Below are 22,499 nucleotides of genomic sequence, written 5' to 3'. Positions count from 1 at the left end.
CAAATTTGGTTTGGGTTTTTTAGTTTTTCTCTTCAACGTACACGAGCAGTCTTGGTCCAAACATATTCTTGGGGCGAGACGGAGATACCCACGCTCTGCTCACAAGATGCTGGTAGGCATCATGAGGTCACCCGTGAACAGGAGTTTCTGACTTCTCTCTGTTGCCCCAAGACCCCAGGGGGCCCAGCTACTAACATGGGGTAGGGAACATCCTGAGGAGATGCAGGGCTTTCTCGAGATACTGGCAGACACGCAAGTTTATATGGCAAAGGTACAGAGATTTCGGGAGAGGGTGCCGCACTGTAAGTTTTACTCGCCTCCTGAGCAGTGTGATATAAGGAGCTGAGTCCAGAACTGTCACTGGTCAATAAGGGCAGTGAACTCACCACCTGGTTTCCCCAGGGGCCTTCTCACACCTCCCCAGGGCCTAGGTCAGGCAAAGCCCTCCACTGGACTCCACAACACCTAGGGGGAGCTATTGCTGGGGGAGCTTTCATGGCAGGGACAGTCTACTTCGTCTCTATGCAGAGAGATCTCAGACACACTCTGGAGATCCCCTCAATGGGCTGGGGAGGGAACTCTCCCACACAAGCTACTTAGTGGTTAAGCAATTGTAACAGAGAGGCACCATATCACAGACAAGTTTTTATTACTTTGTCCTGCATATAGAACCCAAGAATTATAAAAACATCTCCAGCATTGAGTCAAAGAAACCACCTCCCCAACCAGCCCCTTCCCTTCCTGGGTGGGCTCAGGTGGGGGTGTTCAGGGGTTGCAGGCCACTTCCTTGTGTCCAGTGAACAAGTTCCATATAAAAATATATCTGTAGAGGGCTCCCAGAGAGCCATCAGCCTGCATCACACCAGCACCCGTGCAAGGCTGAGGCCTGGGACCCCTCAGGATTCTGGGACCTCTCTCCTCAGCGGAGGGAGATCTACCCTGGACACCGAAGTCCTGCCCACAGGAGCCCCTCTGCAGAACAGCTGGGGAGGGGAGGGGAAGGGACTTTGACCTTTAGAGCATGACTGATGGAGCTGGAGCTGGAGACGAGGCTCCCTCCACCCAAGACTGGATGCTAGTCCCATGCCGTGTCCTCTCCAGGCCTCCCAGGGGGCAGGGGGTGGGGTGCAGAGTCTGAAGGGCACCTGGCACTGGAACCCTCCAGCTCTGTCAAAGGTGGGAGCAATAGCTCAGTCTCCCCGGTACCCTCAAAGTCAGTGAACTTGGGCAGTTGCCCAGGAGATGGGGACGCAGGGGGCTGGAGGACTCTAAGTAGAGAAGAGCTGCCGCTGGCAGGGCCAGGCCAAAGGCACTGCTGTGAGGCACCATCCCCACCACGGGGTGCTCCCCAGAGATGCGCTGCACCTTCCAGCTGCCAGGCTCCTTCTCAGGCTAGCCCCTCTGCTTGGACTCCTCTTGTTCTAGGCTCTCCCTCTTGGCCTGCTAAAAACTCTACCCACCCAAAGAAGGAACTCTCGCCCACCTTTAAGACCCTGGTCAACTTCCCAGTCTGTCTCTCAGCCAAGAAGCCTTTCCAGACACCCCTCATATGCACAGATTAAGACGGTGTCCATCTGCCCCTCAGGCCACCAGCCCACAGTCCCGCGGTTTCCTTCGCGGCCCTGGGGCATTATTGGAAGGCACCCTTGTGGTGCCTCTTGGTGCCTGAGCTCATCTTCCGACCTGGTCTGAGCCCTACAAGGGCCAACTCCGGGTCTCATTCATCCCTTTCCTCCAGCCTTTGGCCCTTCCTTCCTACCCAACATACACGGCGAAACCCAGCGCAGGCATGTCAGGGGTGACCTGGAAAGACTTAGTCCCCACGGGTCTATCTAGATCCAGCTGCCTTCCTGCCAGCCTACGAAAGCCTGACCTCACAATCACCACCACTTCTGGAGAGCCCTCCTGGATGAGGAACTCTGGAGTCAGCTAAGTGCACCCACTTCTGCCAGAGGCCTGCAAAGCCAGAGAGAGGAGGCACTCTGTGGAGGCTGGGTGGTGGCCAGGGCATGGAGCTCCCAACAGGGGGTCACCTCACAGTACCTCTGGCTGCCTCAGGAAAGAGTGATGGTGTTGCAGGGCAGGACCAAGGCCTCCCTCTCCAGATCCAGCCTCACCCCTAGACGGGGAGCTGGCCGACCTGGTTCTAACCCAGGCCTGGTCCTAACTCCTCACCGGGCCTCGGTTTTCCCCATCTGTACAGTGAGGGTTGGACCAGCCTGTCAGAGAGAGAAGATCCATCTCTGAGAATCTCTTCTTCACCGCCCCCCAAGTCTGGACAGCAAAGCCCTTGGGTCCCCCTGGGGAGAAAACATCTTGCCTCATGCTCTTCCCAGGTGTCCTGGCCAGTGAGTTTATAAAAGGAATGCAAAGGGGAGGCTGGTAGGGCCTCACGGTAGCACCAGGACCTCGAATGGCCTAGCCAGGACCCTCACCCTTGCCCTGAACTGTCAGCCCAAGGGCAGGGGAAGCAGAAATCAACTCCTGGGTCTAGGGCCCTCGGGGTCCAGCCCCTGAGCTCAGCACCACCTCTGCTGCCTAGGCCTCAGGGCAAATGTCCAGACAGGGCTGAGCCCAAGCACAAGGAGCTGAGGACCCTGCCCCTCCAGGGCCCATCAAGATGGGTCCATGCAGCTGTGGCCACTGTCAGGTCTCATGAGAGCCCAGCGGTGACCTGTGCTGTCTGTTGGCCCACGGGTCCGTAGGCCCCAGCTCCCAGTGGGTGTGGAAGACAGAAGGGCATGAGCCCTGTGATTTAAAGCTATATCTTCCCTCCCCTCCCTCAGTGTCTGAGACCCTGCATTTCCTCCTGCTCTTCTCTCAAGGGTCCTCTCCAAGGATTTGACCCTTTTTCCAGGAGGACTGAGCCAGCCAAGGTGTTCAGACTGGGGGAGGTGAGAGGAGTAGGCAGTGAAATGGAAGGAGGCTGCCCACGTGAAGGAAGAAAAGGCTCCCTTCCACAAGTGTGGAGAGCAGCTTGCCAGGGTGCTTGTCAGGGCTGAGCCTGGAGCCCCGCGGGGGTTCTGGCCTGGAAGAGCGGGGGCTGCTCACACCTGTACCCCCCGGCCCTGCAGCTGGAGCACTCGTGCCCTCAGGGCGCTGATCCCACTGAGGAGGGCCTCCCGATGTTCCACAGAAGAGATTCCCAGGCTCATCAGGTCCCTGCAAAGAAGGGCTGGTCAGATGCAGCTGGCTCTACCCACCTTCTGCTCGCCCTCCCCTTGTCTGGGCAGGGAAGGGCCCAGAATCAGGACGGGCTGGGCTTCCCACTGGGCAGAGGCAGGGTCCCTGGGTTGCTTAGACTCACTGGGCAGTCATGGCGGCCACGGCCTCCAGGCTCCCGTAGCCAGCTGCGGCGAAGCTGTCCTTGTAGCGGCCCAGGTCCAGGGCCTCCAGCCACGCACCCACGGAGCCGAAGGAGGGGAAGGTGGAGAAGGCACGGTCCGCCAGCGGGGTGGGAGGCCTAGAGGCAGAGGAACAGTGCTCAGTGGACAGCTGGGATCTGGTGCCCAGACCTGGTCACTCTCCTGAGGAGAGAGCAGCTCGAAAGGATAGAAGAAGAGGCCACCGAGGCCCAGGGCAGACCTGGCTCCCACGGGGTTTTAGGCACGCTCAGAGCAGGTGAAGTCAACACACTCAGGCAGGTGGAGAACGGGTTGCACCTGAGCCAGCTAAATGTACTGGGAGGACCTGGGGCAGCCTGGGAGGTTGCCCATATTTGGGAACAACTAATACTAATTTCATGTGTTTTATTTACTGGAACTACAAATGTGTTAGGACTATTACCACATATATTTACCCAGTCACTGGTCGCTGTCCTTGGGATACATGAAACAAAACCCAGGACAAGTAGAAGTGACTTAGATGAAAGGTCACGTGCCTTTCGAGGCAAGTGGGAATATTAGATCTATCTGGGGCAGCTGGGTGAGCAGTCATACCTAGACAGGTAGGGTAGGACAGGTGAGGCAGTTTTACTTAGGGCACGTGGGAGGCCATTTGTGGGCAGGTGAGAAGTCGGCTGTATCTGCTATAGATGGGAATAGATGGGAATGTACCTAGGACAGGTGGTTGTGGCGCACTTCGGGGGCTCTGGGTCCTGCACCATCTTGCTCAGGATGCTGTGGATCTGGGAGAACCTGGGCCGCTCACCTGGATCCTTCTGCCAGCAGTCAAGCATCAGTCGGTGCAGGGGGGAGGGGCAGTTCCTGGGGGGTGGCAGCCGGAAGCCATCCTCCACAGCCTTGATTACCTGGGCCAAGGGGGTGGGGGGAGCAGACAGGAGGCTTCAGGTCCCCCCAGTATACACACACATTCTATCCCAAGGAAGACTCAAGGGGTGGCCAGGCAGGACCGGAAGCAAGTCAACAGTGAAGAGGGGCTTGGGGCTAGGTGGTCAAGGGTCAGGGAACTGGGGTCTGAGGTCAGAGGGCAAGAGAATCAGAAGGCAAGGAGCTGAAGCCACGGGTGACTCACATCTTGGCCAGACATGTCCCAGTAGGGCCGCTCCCCAAAGGCCATCACCTCCCACATGACAACACCGAAGCTCCACACATCACTGGCAGAGCTGAAGTGGCCAAACTGAAGCGTCTCGGGGGCCGCCCACAGTGCTGGGCTCCGGCCACTCTGCGGGCAGGCACGCAGGTCAGGGGCCGGAAGGGACTGGGTCCTACCCAGGCTCCCCATCCCACAGAGCCTCAGATCCAACCCCACCTGTCATCCTCCCAGCTGCACATCTGGGGAAGGCACACAAGCTGACCACAAGGTGATGCCCACACTGGCATTTATTCAGGACCAATTGGGTGGAGAGGCAGGGTGGGGGGAGTGACCTTGACACAGCAGGCAAGGCGGGTAGACGTGGAGGGGTGGGGACTCCAGGGCAGTTTGACAGGAAATAAGAGAAGCAGTCATGCCTGGGGGAAGGAACCCCTCACCATGGTGGTGTAGACAGCTTCCGCTCGGTCCCGGGGTCCCCGCCCAAAGCCAGAGATCTTGCAGGTGAGGTCACTGCTGACCAGCACACGGCGGGCGGCCAGGCCCCGGTGAACGTAGCCCATCTCCGACAGATACTTCATGGCTGACGCCAGCCCAGGCAGCAGCCCCATCAGCTGCCCAGCCACCATCTGGCCCTCGTGCCTCTGAGGGAGAGGAGGGGACCAAGCCAGGGCTGCACACTCAGCCTCTCTGGTGCTGTGTGACCCCGGGGAAGCCATGTGGCCCGCTCTGGGCCTCAGTTTGCCCTGTAACCCACCAGGTCGGCCGGGTCAGTGGGTACTTTTTCAGGGAATAATGCCAACTCCAAGCCCCACCAAAGAGAAGTGAGGAACCAAGAATAACATGATCATCTCTTACCCCCCAGGGCCCAGGCCACTCACCCTGAGAAAGCCATCCAGGGCCCCATGGCTCATATACTCAGTGACAATCATCAAGGTGCTGCCTGTGCCCAGGGACAGGGAACACACAGAGGCTAAGTTGTCTGCTCCCCTCTGCAGACATGCTCCCTCCACGTGAGTCCCGACCTGGGCCAAGATGGCCAGAACCAAGGCCATGCTCCCCTAATGTTGCCACCCTCCCTCCCAGCCCAGGATCCCCTGTGCTGAAGAACAAAAGTAGGGGCATCTGCAAGGTGACAAAGGCCAAGGTCAGGAGCTGCAACAAGTTTGCAAAGAAAGATCATCCAAGGTCCAAGTGATCCACCCCACAGAGTGTCACCACAAGTCAGAAAGGTCATTCAAGGTCAGAAGGGCCATCCTGAGTCAGTGAAAGAAAGCTGAGGCCTTCTCCCCATGCTGGGCATCTGAGGCGCCCCTTCTCATGGCTGAGGGAAGGGCCTGGGGGCACCCCACCTCCCGCCCCGTCATCTCCACCTGCCCTGGGCCCTACCTCGGGTGATGACACCCTCCAGCCGCACGATGTGGCTATGGTCAAACTGACCCAGGGTGAGGGCCTCGGCCAGGAAGCTGAGCCTCTGCGAGTCGGAGCAGCCTTCCCTCAGCGTGTGTACGGCCACAGAGAGCTCCTGGCGGCCAGGGAGCTGCAGGCAGCCGCAACACAGCTCCCCAAACCGCCCTGTGAGGAAAAAGCACCTCAGACACCCCCCTGGAGGCCACTCCCTTGGCCAACCCGGGCAGGGGGAGCTGAAGAGAGAGCAGCTTCTGAATCATGAGCTATTTCTGGTCTGGGACTCAGAGCCCCTGGGTTCAAATCCCAATAAACTGAGTACCAGCAGTGTGACGTGGGCTTCACCTCTCTTTCTCTCTCGGCCTCAGTTTTCTTTTCTGTGAAATGTGGGGATTCAGCCCTGCCTGCCTCAGCGGGAGGTTTCAGAGCCTCAAAGAGAGGGCTCTACATATGCCAGCACATTAAAGGCTATTAAAGCTCAGTGTGACCCAGGAAGGGTAATGATGACATCCACTCTGCTACACTGCCCCTTCCCGGCTTCTGCCCAATGGATCTGGCGACAGTGTCAGGGCATAGCGTCAGGCTCCTGGTGAAAGCCGCTGCCTTCTCTGAGCACAGGGGCCGATTGTTTGTAGACAGGAAGAAAGGAAGCCAGGAGACTAACCGTTAGGAGACGAGCACCCACCATGAGCCAGGCCTTGTGCTGAGCCTGTGAAGTCCCCACATCAGCTCCGGTTGAGGCAGATATCGTGCCCATTTCAGAAATGAGAAACTGAGGCTCAGCGCAGAAGAGGGACGGCCCCTGATCACACAGCTGGTCAGTGGTAAGTGCCAGGGCTAACACTCGGGTATGTCTGGCCCCCAAGCGTGCAGAGGCCCCTCCCCACTGCCCCATGAAGGCCTGGGGCTAAACTGCCAGTCTGCAGAGGCCAGCTCTGAAAGGGCCTGAACGGAGACAGGGGAAGGTAGGAAGGCAGGGTTGCAGACTCCTCTGCTATCCCTTACGCTAGAACCTGGGGGGTGGAGGCGGGGCTTGATGTGGAGTTGGGGTTTCCTGGGCAGGGCTGGGGACTGGGGTGAAGGCGAGACTTCCAGAAACGGGGGCAGGATTTGGGGTGGAGAAAATGGGGGCAGGATATAGGGTCAAGGCCGGGGTGAAGGCGGGGCTTCTAGAGTGGGCGGGGCTAGGGCGCAGGCGGCGCTCCCTGATGGACAAGGCTTCCTGGACGTCCAGCTTGCCTGTTCCAAGGCTCTTCTCCAGAGTCACACTTTTCGCATCCAGCTCCTTGGCGAACAGATGAACAGCCTGCAGTGGGTCCCCACAGCTCTGGGGGTCCACAAATGTGCGGCGTGTTGGGATTTTGACTGGGAACGCAGAGAGAGAGAGAGAGAGAGGGGCCTGAGGATAGGGGCTGGAGGAGTGGGAGCTATGCAACGGCAGCAAGGAAGAAGGTTGAGGAGTGAGGTAGGGTGGTGCCCGCCACACCTGGAGCCGGGCCCAGGCAACTCACAGTGAAAATACAGCTCATCCTCATCGTGGGCGTCCTGACCTCCCTTGCCATAGCTGCAGGGCCTGGGACGGGAGAGGGGTGTAGAGTCAGCGTCATTCCTTGAGCCAGGCTGCCCCAGCCCTTAACCATTTCACCAGCACCCCAGGCTGGCACCTCTTAGTCCCTTCAAAAGGACAAGACCTGTGCCCCAGGGGAGGGACCTTCTTGTTCGGCTGGCTTGCAAGCTCCTCCCCACCACACGCAGGTAACCCTGGCTCCAGACCTAACCCCTCACCCCCATCAGCATTCCTAGTTCTTTTCACTTTGAGACACAGTGCATAGTCTTGCCACTCCAGAGGCACCCAAATCCACGCCCCTGACTTTAAGCGCCAGCTGCCCCGCTGCCTCCAGGTGAACAAACGGGCAGACCTTGCACTCAGGGGCAGCTTCCGGGCTAGTCAGGAAAACCCACATAATGGTTGGACCTCCCCGCTTCCAGAGCCGTCAGAACTGGCTCCCTGAGATAGAGGCAGCTGTGTAACTAAAGGACTGCATCACAATCAACGAAGCCACACAGGCTGGCATTTGGGGCCCCCTGAGGCAGGGCCTTGCAGCCCACACAGGCTTTGGCTTTTGTTCTGGGAGCAGAAGAGATCCCCTAGGGAATTTTGAGCAGGGGAGTGCTGTGAGCCATTTACATTTTAGAAAGATCATCCAAGCTGCTGCTGCTGTCCCTGCAGGAGATGGGGGTGGCTCAGGCTATGGGATGACCATGGAGGGAAAAGTGGGAGGACTCAAGTGACATTTAGGTGACAGGGCCACAGGGCTTGGAGATTGCTAGAAGGCAGAAAGGGAGAGGGAGAAAGCTTGCCCAGCAGGGCTTATGGTGCTGCCATTTACCAAGACAGGGAGATGAAAAGTTCATATACAGACATGTGAGTTTGCAGGGCCTATGGGATAAGCAGGGAGGATCAAGGCATAGGGAGGGGTGTGTGTGTGTGTGTGTGTGTGTGTGTGTGTGTGTGTGTGTGTGTGTGTCTGGAGTTCGGAACACAGGTCTGGTCTGGAGATACAAATTCAGGAGCTGTGAGAAGTGGGACCAGGACCAAGTCTAAGGACCCCCAACATTTAGAGATTGGGTGTAGGAGAAGAAAGCCAAGGAGGAGGTCACAAAAGAACCGGGAAGAAGTAGAAGGGAAATGAAGGAGAATCAGGGGTGGCGATGTCACAGGGACCCAGGGAAGAAACGTGGAGCAGGGAGACAGGTCATGCGAAGGCTCCAGGAGGAGGGATTAAGGGCGCTTGGAGAGAGATGGTCACGGCTCAATACCAATGGGGAAGGGGAGAAAGGCTGTCTGTCATACAGGAGGAAGTGGTCACAACGGGAAGTGAACAGCATGGGCTCTGGAACCTGACTGCATCGACTGGCTTCCCAGCATCTCTACCTGGAAGCTGTGGAACAGGGTGGCTGTTTTCTCTTTAATAAAATCAGGATGAAGACAGCCTCGCCTGATAGCACTGTTGCAAAGACCTTACTAAGCACTCAATAAATGTCAGCTTTTATGCAGAGGAGGGAGGGACATTCTAAATAGTAACGGGTTCCTGAGATGTAAGAGGGCGTGGGTTCAGGTCTCAGGTAGGAGGACTCATCCTGGCTCGGAGGAAGGCACATCCCCGAGAGCAAAAGAAGGGAGAGGCCCAGAGAAGACCGGTGGCGAGAAGGCAAGGGGCTAACAACAGGGTCAAAGAGCAGGTGCAGCGGACGCGGCTGAAGGAACACACTCCAAGGACGGGGAGCCTGCAGGGCAAAAGTAAAAGCGGGTCTGTTTTGGGGGTGATGGCCAGGTCCTTGTCAGGATATGGGAGAGGGAGGCAGAGGTGAAACAGGAGAGAAGGTCCTTGGGAATGAGGAAGTCAGGTAACTGAGAGGCCAAGAACTGGGACTGGTGGTCCAATGGCTGCTGAGGTCACCCAGCGTGGTGACAGGACTTCCATGGACGAGGGGACCATCTAGGAGAGGTGGGTAGAGACGAAGAGCAGCTGCAGAAGCGGCAGAGAAAATGAGAAGCTTCCACTGGACGTCCCCCTCCAGTGAGAAGTGGGGCGAGCCAGGATGGACTGAGGGAAAGTGGACGTGAGGAGACCACTGCACAGAGCAAGCGCTGCAGAGATTCAGGGAAGAGGGGACGGGCGAGAGATTTTAAGGTCTGCAGAGTCGGGGCGCGCCTGCTGGAGCAGCTGCCTCCATGCCCATCAGCACTAGACCGGCAGGTTCTCCCCTATTTCATTTGATTTTAGCACGTTCTGAAATCCACTCCTTGGCTTTCTCTGCCTGCCTAGTGCATCTGTATCCGAGGCACTCCTGGGCAGCTGCTCTGGTCCTCCGGAATCTTCCTGAAGAGGTGCTCCCTGTTCACCTCTCTCCCTTTTCATCTTTCTGCCTCTCTGAGCTGCTAAACTCACAGCCAGGACAAGATGCTGTCAGCTCCTGTCCTTGCCCGCTTTCCAAAAAGGTCCAACATATGGGCCTTTAGGCTCTGAGGAAACAGCTGGCTCCTCTCGTCCTGCCTTCCTGACTCACCTGGCCCAGGCAGAGCTGACTCACAAGGTCCTCTCCGCCTCAGTCACTTTCAGGGCCTCATTCAAGGCCAAGTAAACAGTCGGTGCCAAATGAATGCTCACTGTCCCTCCAGCTCACAGGCAGTTCCAGGATGCTGGGATGTGGTTCCAGGCCAGTCCATTTCACTCCTCTGCTCCCTACAATCCAGCCCTTTGCATGCAGACTTTCCAACCCCTCAAGTATGCTGACTTCAGCCCCACCCTGGTACCTGCCTGGGGAGCCTCTGCACACAAGGGGTAGTGTGGCCCTGGGGAGAAGGGGGAAATATATACCATGAGGTTTCTGCTGTGCGCAAAAGGACTGAAATCTTCTCTGAGCCAGACTGCATCTCCACATCGTTCCCCTCCTCCCATCCCTTCTCTGCCCACTCTCCTGCAAGCTTCCTTCTGCTGGGGGCTGGGGCTTTCTGGTTTATGAGTTCCCCTCCTTATCGTCCCCTCTCCCACACACAGACACTCAACACAATTTATGCCTTTCTTCTCTATGCCTGTGTTCAAGGGCCTCAAGACCCCTGGGGGGCAGGGGCTGGGGGCCTCCGAGCGCCTCAGGAGAATCCTAATCACACTGGCGCAGCCAGAGCTTGATTCCATCCTCGGTAATGCCTTCTGACATTTAATGAGTTAAGGAGCTAAATCCCCTTCATCCCAGAGCGGCTGAGCTAGCTGCAGTGCTGGTGCCGCATGACAGTAAGTGGGGGGAGGGGCCAGGACGCTGCTAGCCGTGCCTTATCTATATGGCAGTGTGGTTGCATGTGCAAGTCTGCGTGTGCGCAAATGCTGGTACAGAAAGAGGTGCCTGTGAGCACATGTTAACGTGCACTGGGACACAACCCACCAGGGGCCAGCCAGGCTGGGCCCAGCCACCTACCTCCTCCAAATGGCCAGCACACTCATCACAGAGCCCAGGACGAGGAGGGCTGCGATGGTCACCACGGTGATGACGACTGCAGGGCTCTGGTCCCTGGACCCTGAGGCAGCTGCAAAGATAATCTCGAGGTTGAGGCAGGCAGAGGACCAGGCTCACGGGTAAGTCCCAGGACAGACACCCGTCCTCACCCCACAGCAAGATTCCCACAGCACCTCTGCACTTGGCCCCACCTTCCAGCAGCACAGGGACCAAGGCAGCCCCACCAACCCCAGAGGCACCTGGAGCCTCTCTCTCTCCCAGGGCCAGGCACCTCCACTGCAGCCCAGCTCTGAGAGAGAAGAGCAGGAATCCAGACAGGCAGGCCTGGGCCTCCCTCTTTACCTTTCAGATGGGCAATGAGAGGCTTAAGGTAGCTCTGAAGGCGGAACGGCCTCTCGTCTGAGCTCCCCAGCCCAAACCAGGCCATTCACCACCAATAATAATAAGAGTTAACGTGTAAGGCACACTTACTCCATTCAAAACATTATGCCATGTGCCTTAGCTAAGTGATCCTGCTTCATCGTCACAACAAGCCGGTAAGGTGTTATTGTCTCCATTTTATAGTTGAGGAAGCTGACATTGAGAAAAGCTGTGTAATTTGCCCAAGGTCACACAGCTAATAAATAATAAACCTAAGATTTGAACCTGATTCCAAAAGACTCTGCTTTGAATTATTTCTCCAAGGGAGGGGCCTAGAGGACCCCAGGCTCTCCGCCCCATCCATCCATCCAACATGTGTGCCAGGCTGGTGCTAGCACTGGGGAGACAGTGATGACTGAGCCAGAATCTCTGCCCTGGAGGAGTGTACAGACCAGTGGGAGAGACAGAAACAAAAATCTTAATTGTAGAATGAGAAAAGAAACAGAGAAATGATCACAGCTGAGCAGAGGCACACTCATTTCTTCCTAAGCCAGTGAGGAAGGCTTCACAGAAGAGGTGTCATCTGCGCTAGACCGGGAAGATTGACAGGGTTGCTGAGGCTTAGACGCACAGGCTGGGTCTGGAAAACGGCAAGTTGTCCCACGTGATTGGAAAGAGGCTGTGGAGGCAGAGGTGGCAGGACGTGAAGCCGGAAGGTGGGAGGAGACAGGACCGGAGGGCCTTGAGTGCTAGGCCAACGAGTGTGCATCTATCCTGAGGGTCGCAGGGAGCCAGGGGACGATGGACAGAGCTCCTGCCTGAGGGGAAAGGAATGAGGGTATCGGCTGGTAGTGGCGGATGGAGGGGAGGTGCCTGTGAGAGGTGGAGGTCTGGGGTAACTACTGAGTATGAGGAAGACGGAAGTGGGATTTCAAAACACACCTCTGGGGGCAGCCTCGTGTGCGGGACAGAGGAGCGTGACCCAAGGCTGGGGACTGAGGGGGCGGGTGCTGCGTGATGTCTAGGGAACAAGGCCGGCAGAGCTGGTGGGTAGTTCTGCCAGGACAACCTGCCTCTGCAGGTAGCTGGGTCGAGATGGATGTGTGGCCAGGAGGGGCTGAGAGCCTGGGAAATGAGGTCAGACCCCGAGAGCTGTTATTAGGATGTCACAGAGCAAGTGAAGAGGGACAGAAGAGGAAGGGAGAGTCGGAGGCCACCAAGGCCAGCGTCAAAGAGGGGATTGCAGAGCCCATGGTTCCAGAGGTGGAGAACAGTGCCCAGGTCTGGCCAGGGGCAGAGGGGGTGTAGTTGCCAAGGACTGTAGAAATAAGGGGTCCATGTGGACACGGAAATGGAGAAGGGAGATGGGGTGTTTGTGGGAAGCGGCCTCTGAGATGGCCCTCCTGGAGGGTCTAGTACATCCCCCTTGAGTGTGGACTGGACATAGTCACTCACTTCTAATGAATAGAATTTGGCAAAGTGATGGGGTGTCACTTCCAAGACTAGGTTACACGAGACTGTGCCTTCTGCCTTGGGTGCACTCTTTTTTTTTTTTAAAGGTTTTTATTGGAGGATTGGGGGATAGGAACAGCACTGGAGAATTGGGGGAAGGGGAACTGTCAAGTTACTGTCCTTCTGTTCTTCAGTCTAGTTGTGGAGGAAGTTGCTTCACTGGCCCAAGTTGGCACCATCATTGCACTCTTCCTGGGTGAGGCAGATCAGTCGCCGGCTTCTGGATGGCCGCTCACGGCAGCTGCTGGCCGCTCATGCTGGCTGCTGGCTACACACGGTAGCCCATGACAACCCACTGCAGCAGGGGCTGCAGCCTACGCCTCACCAGCGACTCACAACAGCCAGCTCCAAGTTGAGCTGTTGTTCAGCATCTTAGCTGTGGAGGGCAGTGTCACTGGCCCTCATATGTGGGATCCGAACCGGGGCCCTCTGGTGTCCCAAGCCAGCTCTTAACCAACGCGCCACTCGGCCGGCCCTTGGGTGCACTTTTGCTCTCTGCTCCCTCACAGTCTCTAAAAGAACCTGGTTGCTGTGTTATGAGCAGCCCTATGGAGAAGCCCATGAGGCAAGGAGCTGTGAGAGCTAGCAAGAACCCAAGCAGGGATGCGGGGTCACCCCCAGTGAAGCCTTGAGATGACCACAGCCCCAGAGGACACCCTGGGCCAAGTGGCACCTAGTTAAGCTGCACCCATATTCCTGACCCACAGAAGCCATGAGATAACAAATGTTTGTTGTTTTCAGCTGCTAAGTTTTGGGGGCAAGTTGTTACACAGCAATAGTTAACTAATACAGTGGTGAAGCGTGGTCTTTCATCATGATCCTGATTGGGGGTCACAGCTCACTGGAAAAAGTGCTCTGCTGTTTGGGAGACCCAACCCCCCAGAGCCAGGCCTGCAGCACAGGAGGCTGGGGAGCTGAACAGTATCTGCTAGTCTAGACGCACCAAAAGAATGAAAGCCATCAGCCCCTTTCCGCTAACAGCCCGTGTTCCTGCCCCCAGCCCACTCATTCCAGCAAGACCCATGAGCCTTTGTTCAGATGACTTCCTCTCTCCAAAACGCCTTCCCTGCCCATCTCCACACATTGAAATGTTCCCCAGCCGTCAAGACGTGGCTCTAATCTTCTCCTGCCAGCACCTGGCTGAGGTCTGGCACAGACAGGCATCCAAGCAAGAAGTGCGGCCTTCCTTCCCAGAACTCGGGCTCCCTCAACAGTTTATCTCCACCTCCCTTCGGGCTCAGAGCTCTTCCTATCTTGGATTAGACTCATGTAGCAGGTTGGAAAGAATTATTATCTTGACAGCTGGTGCCAGGGTGCCTCTTAGGAGGAACTGCCTTTGTCTAGGAAAATACTTTCATGAGCTGCTTGGGGCAGATAGAGGTGAGACCCCCAAGGGCTGGGTTAGCAGCAGGCAAGACAACAAAAGAGGGAGCTAAATGTTCTGTGGGCCTCCTGAAAGGGAATTTGGGGGTGGCTGGGAGAAGGGGAACCAGGGGAGGGAAGTGAAGGGGGCAGTGGTAGAGCACTGTGGTGGAGAAGCCGGAGCAGTTTTAGGATCAAGATATCTAATGTTCAGCTTCTGTTTTATTTCATCTTGATAACAGCTCTACTGAGAAATTACTCACAGGCCATACAATTCACCATTGAAAGTGTACAATTCTCGTCTTGTTTTGTTTCGCTGATTGCTGCAGTGCACCCCCCTACACGGCCCCCAACCTTCAGTGAAGTCGGCCTCATACTCTAAGGCCGAGCGGGGAAAGGGATAGTGTGACATGTTTGGGCCTCTTATCATGAGAGATAGAAAGATGCAGAATGGGAACAGGAATTTGGCGGTCAGAGCAAGAGGTGACCATGAGACCAGAGCTCCTCCCAAGGAAGCAGCAGGGATCTTGGGGAGGGCAGGGGATGTTTCCACAGGACGTGGGATAGGTCCTGAGAGGCAGGGAGCCACCAGTGGAGACTTGGGGTGGCGGTGCTCATGATCCCTTCCTCTGTGAGCTCCTCCAGGACAGGTACCCAATCTAATTCACGTCACCAAATAAACATCAGTCAGTGGCCTCCAAATTCATTAGTTCATTAGGTTGTAGTTAATTGAACTGTTTTGTAGGCTCCCTTCACTTCACATATAACCCCTGCCCAGGTCCCCCTCCACCGGCACCGTCACTTACCCTCCCCTGGCGTCTGCACTTCAATGCTGGGGCTGAAGCTCTGGCTCTCCCAGGAGAGCCCTGGGGACGCAGCCCGGATCTGAAAGACGTAGCGGGTCGCAGGCTTCAGGTTGGTGACGGTGACCGCAGGCATCCCTGTCTTCACAGTGGAGTAGGTCTGCTCACTCTGACCCTGCGGAGGGACAGAGAGGTGAGGCCCAGGCCTAGGGCCAGACTCAGGCTCCTGGGAGAGTGACAGGGAAAAGGAGGAGGGAGGCGGGAGAGTGCCCTGAGGGGAGCCAGACCTGCCTCCAGGCGTCGTGGGGATTCCACAGGTTTCTTCCATCGGAACCCCAGCCCTTCTCCACCACAATCCCCACCCCACACTCAGGGCGCACAGCCCCACCTCAGAGTAAGAGAAACTTTAGAGAAGGCGCTAGATGCCCCTTCTCGGGGATGATGGGATGATGGACATCAGGGCCTGGCAGTCCAGGGGGTGAGCTGGGCCTGACGCCTCAGAGGAAAAAGTAAGACATGTGCCCTGACGCCTGCCTGGTTTTTGCCAGCTCGCAAAGCTTTTCCTTCCCTTTGTCATCTAATTTTCATAACTGTCCTGCAAGGCAGAGGACAGGAGGTATCTTTTTTATTTGTTTGTTTGTCTTGTTTCACAGAAAAGGAGATTGGGCTCAGAGGGGTAAAGAAGCTCACCCAGGGTCTCCACTGGAGAGTGGGGACAGTGACAGATGTCACTACGTGAGGCCCCGCTCACTGCCAGGCGCTGTACTAGACCCTCTAGAAGTCCGACTTCCTACAATCCTCACAACGGCATCTCTACTCCTTGTTAGGTGAAGGCCACATCGAGGAAGGGTCCGGGTCCCGTGCTTTGTGCTCTGCATCATGCGGCCCCCACACATCTATAATGGCATGGACTACAGACACTCCCATCATTTCGTCTCTGCCCACCCCTCATAATAGCCCCTGCCACACCCACAGCCCCCAAAAGGGCGCCTCCATGATATCCTGTGGCCCCAGGCGTTTGGTCATGGTATTCAGGAACCAGGGAAGACTCTGATCCAAGCTGGGCCAATCAGAACCTCCCTTCCAAGCATGTGAACAGTCTACTGAAAACCAGTGAGGCAATGGCTGCAGGACCTATGAAAGGGGCAGGCTGGGGACGGGGAGGAGGAAAGGAGCAAGGCTGCCAACCTTGGCAGCAGCGTGATGTGCTATGAGCACGCCCCTCTGCAGATGAGGTTGGACTGGGGTGCAGAGAGACGCCCAGATGAGGAGCGCTGTGGCTCCAGCAATACTCCCCGTCACTGGAGTCCATGCGATGGTGCTGAAGACTTGGAACAGAGTCAGTCCCTTTTGTGCTGGCTCCTCCTTTAGTTCCCTGCAAATTCGCACTCCCTGAGGGCCTGGGAGCATCCACCCAGCTCAACTTCGGGACTCTGTCTGTACTCCGATCCCCAAGTGTCAGTTCAATGAGCGCTTTCTAAGCAACGACTGCACGCCTAGCTCCTACCCAGTGTCCTTCGCTGCTGTCTCCTGAACAGCAGGGCTCCTCAGAGCTCTGTCCTGGCCACTCTTCTCACTCACATTCCCCTCCTAGGTCCTCTCTTCTGGTCCTCTGGCTTCAGCGACCATCTCTACACCGAAAGCCCCCAACTCTCTTTCTCCAGCCCACGCCTCTCCCTTGAGCTTCAGACCTGCAAGTCCACTAGGATGTCCCACGGGCCCCCTGAATGCTGCATGGGCAAAGCCGAGCTCAGCCCCTTACCCCAAACCCGCTCCTCCCCGTCAGTGGTTCTCCACCTGGGTCAGTGGCACCCCACCCTGTAGGTCGCCCCACAGTGGCTCAGAAGTTCCTCCTCCTTTCTGTCCAATATCTCCCCCACCTCCCGCCCAACTCACAACTCTCAATAGACTTCTGGTATTTATTTAAAAACTATTATCTGATTCAGCAAAGAAGTCCCCTGAGTCCCTGAGAAGTGAGTGAAGTTCTGGCACAGATGGTGCTGAAGTTGAAAGCAAGGTTTCACTTTAACAAAATTTGCACCAAGGCGAGAAACAGTTTAACAGTAGATTACATATCAGATTTCAAGACAATAAATCTATGGGGAAAACAGTGTGGATTGGGATTTAACTCCATTTGTCAAATCATGATTGAACTGCAACCACAGATTGACAACAGACACAAGAGTATCCTATGAGATACTCTTAAATCAGCAAAAGTATCCTATGAGAATCCATTGGCTATATGGTGTTTACAATAAGGAGCACTGTATATTTTTTATTATATGTAAATGGTGTGTTACGCATCCTTTGTATCAGTACAATGATATCACCTGATGTAGCAATGTGCTCCAACAGTCATACATTTTTGTAAAATTTGGAACAATATAATATTTCTGCATTCTTTTTCTTAAAAGCGGTGCAAATTGTACGTATATGATTCAGGCACACAAAAGCTGGATCCGCCCCCAGACCAAGCTCTTTGTCAGTTGTAAACACTAGGCAAAGTGGTGGAAATGGAGGTGATGCCTAGTAATGAAGCGAGACTTGGAGGAAGAGGAAGAGTAGGGGAGTCCACAGTATGGAGGGGACAGGAAGAAACTCAGCTTGGGAGGCCAGTGCACATGTTTGGAAAGAAAGTAAGAAGGACTTTTGCCGGGAGGAGGCTATAGAGAAGAGGAAGCGGACTGGGAAAGGGGACGGACCACAGCCGGGAATGCAGCCCCAGGTCCCTCCCAGACCCCGACTCACCTTCTCATAGTAGCGGATCTCATACTCTGTGCTATTGGCCCCAGGGGCTCCAGCAGGGATGGGCTCCCGCCATGACAGGGACACACTCTGGGGTTCCACTCGGTCCCTGCGAATCTCATCCTCCTCCCAGGGACCTGAAAGTAAGTGTTGTGGGATTCTCAATGCAGAGCCAACTGCAGGGCAAGGCCAGGGAGCTGGAAGGACAGGGCATGCAGGATTGGGGGAGGGGCTAGGGAAGGCTGAGGGCCTGGTCTAAAGGGCTGTGGGCGGGACGAGAGGCTCCTGAGGAGCAGAGCCTGAGGGGTCCAGACCAGAGGGAGGCAAGGCCCCTGTCAGCCCACAGCTCTCCACTTCATTGGCTCCCAGGAGGGAAAGCACCCGGCCTCCTGCTGTCTGCCCTCATGGTGATTGGTTCTAATCACCCAGGCTCTTTCTATCCTGTGGATTGGAGACATTAGCTTAATAGGCAGGAAGGCCAGCTACTGAGCTGTTCTAATCATCTGGTCAAGAGGTAATACACTCAACACACTAGGAATAGTAGGAAACTACCTCAACACAATAAAAGCCATATATGAAAAGACCACAGCCGGCATCTTACTCAACAGTGAAAGGTTGAAAGCTTTCCCTCTAAGATCAGCAACAAGACAAGGATGTCCACTCTCACCAGTTCAATTCAACATAGTACTGAAAGTCCTAGCCAGGGCACTTAGGCAAGAGAAAGAAACAAAAGGCAACCAGATTGGAAAGGAAGAAGTAAACTTATCTCTGTCCATAGATGATATGTAGAAAACCCTAAAAATTCCACCAAAAACCTGCTGGAGCTAATAAACAAATACAGCAAAGTTGTAGGATAAAAAATCAACATGCAAAAATTAGTTACATTTTTATACACTAACAATGAAAATTCTGAAAAGGAAATTAAGAAAACAACCCCATTTACAATAGCATCAAAAAGAATAAAATACACAGGAATAAACAATCAAAGAAAGCTAAAGACTGGTACAGTCAGAAGTATAGAACGTTGCTGAGAAATTTAAGAAGACACAAATAAATGGAAAGACATCCATGTTTATGAAGTAGAAGACTTAGTATTGTTAAAAATGTCCATGCCATTCAAAGTGACCTACAAAGTCAAAGTAATTCCTATCAAAATCCCAATGGCATATTTCTACTGAAATAGAAAAAAGCCATCCTAAAATTCATATGGTTTCTCAAAGAATCATCAATAGTCAGACAACCTTGAGAAAGAAAAACAAAGCTGGTGGCCTCACACTTCCTGACTTCAAAACATATTACAAAGCTACAGGAATCCAAACAGTATGGCACTGGCACAAATAAATATAGACCAGTGGAACAGAATGGAGAGCCCAGAAATAAACCCTGACTTATATGGTCAAATGATCTTCAACAAGGGTACCAAAGCTACACAATGGGGAAAGGATAGTCTCTACAACAAATGGTGTTAGTAAAACTGGATATCCATGGGTAAAAGAATGAAGGTGGGCCCTTACTTTATGCTATATACAAAAATGAACTCAAAATGGATTACAGACCTAAGCATAAGACCTGAAACTATAAAATTCCTAAAATAAAATATAGGGAGAAAAGCTCATATCTGGTAATGATTTCTTAGATATGAAACCAAAAGCACAGGAAACAAAAGCAAAAATAGATAAATAGGACTACATCAAACTTAAAAACTTCTGTGCAGCAATGAAAACAATCATCAAAGTGAAAAGGCAATCTATGTGATGGGAGAAAATATTTGCTAACCATGTATCTGATAAGGGATTAATACACAGAATATATAAAGAACTCCTACAACACAACAACAACAAAAACCCCACAAAGAATGCAATTAAAAAATGGGCAGAGTACTTGAATAAACATTTCTCCAAAGGAGATAAACAAATGGCCAACAAGCTTATGAAAAGATTCTCGATATCACTAATCATGAGAGAAATGCAGGTCAAAACCACAATAAGATATCACCTCACACCCACTAGAATGGCCACTATAAAAATAAATAAATAAATAAATAAATAAATAAATAAATAAATAAATAAATAAATAAATAAATAACCAGCGTTGGCAATGATGTGGAGAAATTGGAACACTTGTGCTCTGTTGGTGGGAATGTAAAATGATGCAGCTGCTATGGAAACTAGTATAGAGGTGCCTCAAAGAATTAGAAATAGAACGACCATAAGAACTACTAAGTAGAACTGCCCAGGGGCTGGTGGGGGACGGGAGTTGCTGTTCAATTGCTCAATGAGTTTGAGTTTTGCAAGAAGAAAAAATTCTAGAGATCTGCTTCACAACAGTGTGCACGCAGTTAACACTACTGCACTGTACGCTTAAAATGGTGAAGATGCTAAATTTCATGGTAAGTATTTTTTACCACAATAAAAAAAATATTGATGCCCAAGTTGCAACTCAAAGCAATTAAATCATAATCTCTGTGGGATGGGATTAGGCATTAGTGTGTGTGTGTGTGTGTGTGTGTGTGTGTATTTAAGCTTCTCAGAGATTCCAATATGTAGACAAGTTGGAGAACCACTAGTCTAGATAATGTCAATGGACAGCAGCAAAAACAAACAAACAAGTACTAACAATGCCTGAACTAAGGCAGGGACCACCAGGTTACTGGGAGGAAAGATGATGACTTCACTTCAGCGTGTTGCTCCAAGGGGTTTCCAAGACAGGATGCTGGGAAGGCAGCTGGGGAAGTGGTTCCAGGGCTCACAAAGGGTGTCCGGGAGGAAGATGGAGATCCAAGGCCCATTAGAAAGTGACTGGGTGAAACTACCCAGAAAGGGAGGAGGAAAAACTTTTAGAAAGTAAAACCAAGAAACAACAACATTTAAAAGACAGACGAAGGCAAAGGAGGAGCCAGAGAATTAACAGGAGGACCCAGAGCACACGAGGTCACAGAAGTCCCAGGAAGAGAACACTTAAGAAGCTTCTCTCCTGACACTTCCGGTTATTAGCTATGGGTCCACGAGCAAGAGCCTCGGTTTCCTCGTGTGTAGAACAGAAACAACGCTGACTCCTCCCAGGCTTGCTGTGAGCATTCTATGAAGGAATGAATATGAAGAGCTTAAGCACAATACCTGACACAGAGTGAGCACTCAATAGAAGTGCTCACAACAGGGGCCAGTGGTTGGCAGCGTCATATGTTGAGAAGGGGCGGGGTAAGATGATTCAAAAGACCCTCTGGCTTTAACAATATGGCGGTTCCTAATGACTCCAGGGCATTGAGGGGAAGTTGATGTCAGGTAGTGATGGGCCCAGGAAATGAAGATGGGACATATGTAGCTCACTCTTTGAAAAGTGTGTGAACGTGGCTTCCAGTTTTAAATGACATCTATCAAGCAGCCCCAACTCCAGTCTTTCTCAAATTCCAATGAAAACGGAGATACAGAAAGAGCTGAAAAACCCAGAACATCACCATAAAGCAGTCTTGACAGCTGAGGGGGAGGAGGCGTGGAATGGCATATTTCTACCTGTGAGAAAGCCAGTGGAACTAAATTGAAAAGTGGAATTGTAGTGAACCTCCAGGCTAAGCTGCCCACAGAGTGGCACTGCCTCCCATCCTAAAAATAACTTGAAAGGTCCTTTATCCTTCCTCCCACTGTCTGACCCTTAAAAAATAGCAAGGTCTTTGTCAACTGGACAATGGACAGCCATCGCTTGATTGCATAGCTGCTTTTGAGGAAAAGTGCTTTTCCTTATCCTGATGGGGTGCCTCTCAGCCTAAATCCACTTGGAGATGACAGCTCCCAGAAAAGATGTAGGCACAAAGGGGAGAGGAGCGATGAAGTATCCTAGGAGGTGGCACAGTCCCTTGTAGATACAGGCAGAAGGCACAGATAGGAAGTAGCTAGGAATGTCATTTTTTGAAACTACATTTGTGGAAAACATCAGGTGGCCAGGATGTAGATGTAGGAGAAGGTTGCATTTTAGTCCCACAGAGATACATTGGATGAAAGCCTGATAAATCCTGAGAATGGAGCTAAAACCTGAGCCCAAGCACCTGCTCTCCTGCTGTAGGTCTGTGATGAGATTCAGCCAGCATCCAAGGGAGCCAAGAGTGCAGCAGACACTACTGGAACCCTGCTCAACAGCACGTCCCCCTTCCCCGCTGGCTGAGCCCAATTTTTGGTTCAGGAGCTACAGTCTCCCCCAGGTGAGTCGGGTTAATTCTAATTGTTCTAAGACATCTGTGTGCACTCATTCCCTTTGTCAATGATTGCTTTGGAGTTGGGCTTGTAATCCAGTTCTGGCCAACAAAAGGAGAAACCAGCTAAGGAGAGGAGGGATTCTGGAAAAGGTTTCTTGATCTTAAAAAGATACCTACAAAGAAGAAAGTTCATTTTTCTGCTCTGGATGGTAAGGATGTGATGACTGAAGCTGCTGCAGCCAACTTACCACCATGAAGGAGCCAGCCTATTTGAGAAGGATAGCAGAGTGGAAAGACGGAAAGAACCTTGGTCCTTGAGGACACTGTTGAGCTGCTGAATTAACCAGCCTCTAACTCTACTCTTTTTAGGTAAGCTAAGAAATAATTTTAATCAAACATCAGTTGGATTGAGATTTATTACTTGCAAATGAAAGCCTCACAACCAATTCAAAGGACAATTCACACATCTTATTTTTTCGTAAACACCATCTATTTCCTTGTTCAAGAACAACTAAACAAACAAAAAAGAAATTTGGCATATACAAAAATATGTCAGGGGCCGGCCGGTTAGCTCAAGTGGTTAGAGCGCAGGCTTTAACACCAAAGTTGCCAGTTCG

General features: G+C 53.2%; 1 protein-coding gene across 7 annotated transcripts in view; it reads right to left on the bottom strand.

Annotated features, from left to right (window-relative positions):
• Positions 1–659: 659 nt before the first annotated feature.
• The window catches only part of EPHA10 (EPH receptor A10), a 40,344-nt gene continuing 18,504 nt past the window's right edge, over positions 660–22,499 (bottom strand). For 3 of the 7 annotated variants that reach the window (XM_019658240.1, XM_019658186.1, XM_019658204.1), the window contains 12 exons: positions 17,700–17,833; positions 14,955–15,126; positions 10,876–10,984; positions 7,410–7,471; positions 7,138–7,263; positions 5,881–6,066; positions 5,373–5,434; positions 4,932–5,135; positions 4,474–4,623; positions 4,056–4,249; positions 3,308–3,463; positions 660–3,162 (listed from right to left, as the gene is read on the bottom strand). In XM_019658240.1, coding sequence (XP_019513785.1) covers positions 3,048–3,162; positions 3,308–3,463; positions 4,056–4,249; positions 4,474–4,623; positions 4,932–5,135; positions 5,373–5,434; positions 5,881–6,066; positions 7,138–7,263; positions 7,410–7,471; positions 10,876–10,984; positions 14,955–15,126; positions 17,700–17,833 — 1,670 coding nt within the window. In that variant the 3' untranslated portion in view covers positions 660–3,047. Of the gene's footprint in view, positions 3,163–3,307; positions 3,464–4,055; positions 4,250–4,473; positions 4,624–4,931; positions 5,435–5,880; positions 6,067–7,137; positions 7,264–7,409; positions 7,472–10,875; positions 10,985–13,589; positions 14,808–14,954; positions 15,127–17,699; positions 17,834–22,499 lie in introns of those variants that run through there. The other 4 variants (XM_019658214.1, XM_019658195.1, XM_019658221.1 and 1 more) reach the window with 4 other exon arrangements.

This window comes from Hipposideros armiger, unplaced genomic scaffold, assembly GCF_001890085.2.
Source record: "Hipposideros armiger isolate ML-2016 unplaced genomic scaffold, ASM189008v1 scaffold_10, whole genome shotgun sequence".
NCBI lineage: Eukaryota > Metazoa > Chordata > Mammalia > Chiroptera > Hipposideridae > Hipposideros > Hipposideros armiger.
Note: the sequence above shows the minus strand (reverse complement) of the source record. Positions and strands in the feature narration are given on the sequence as shown.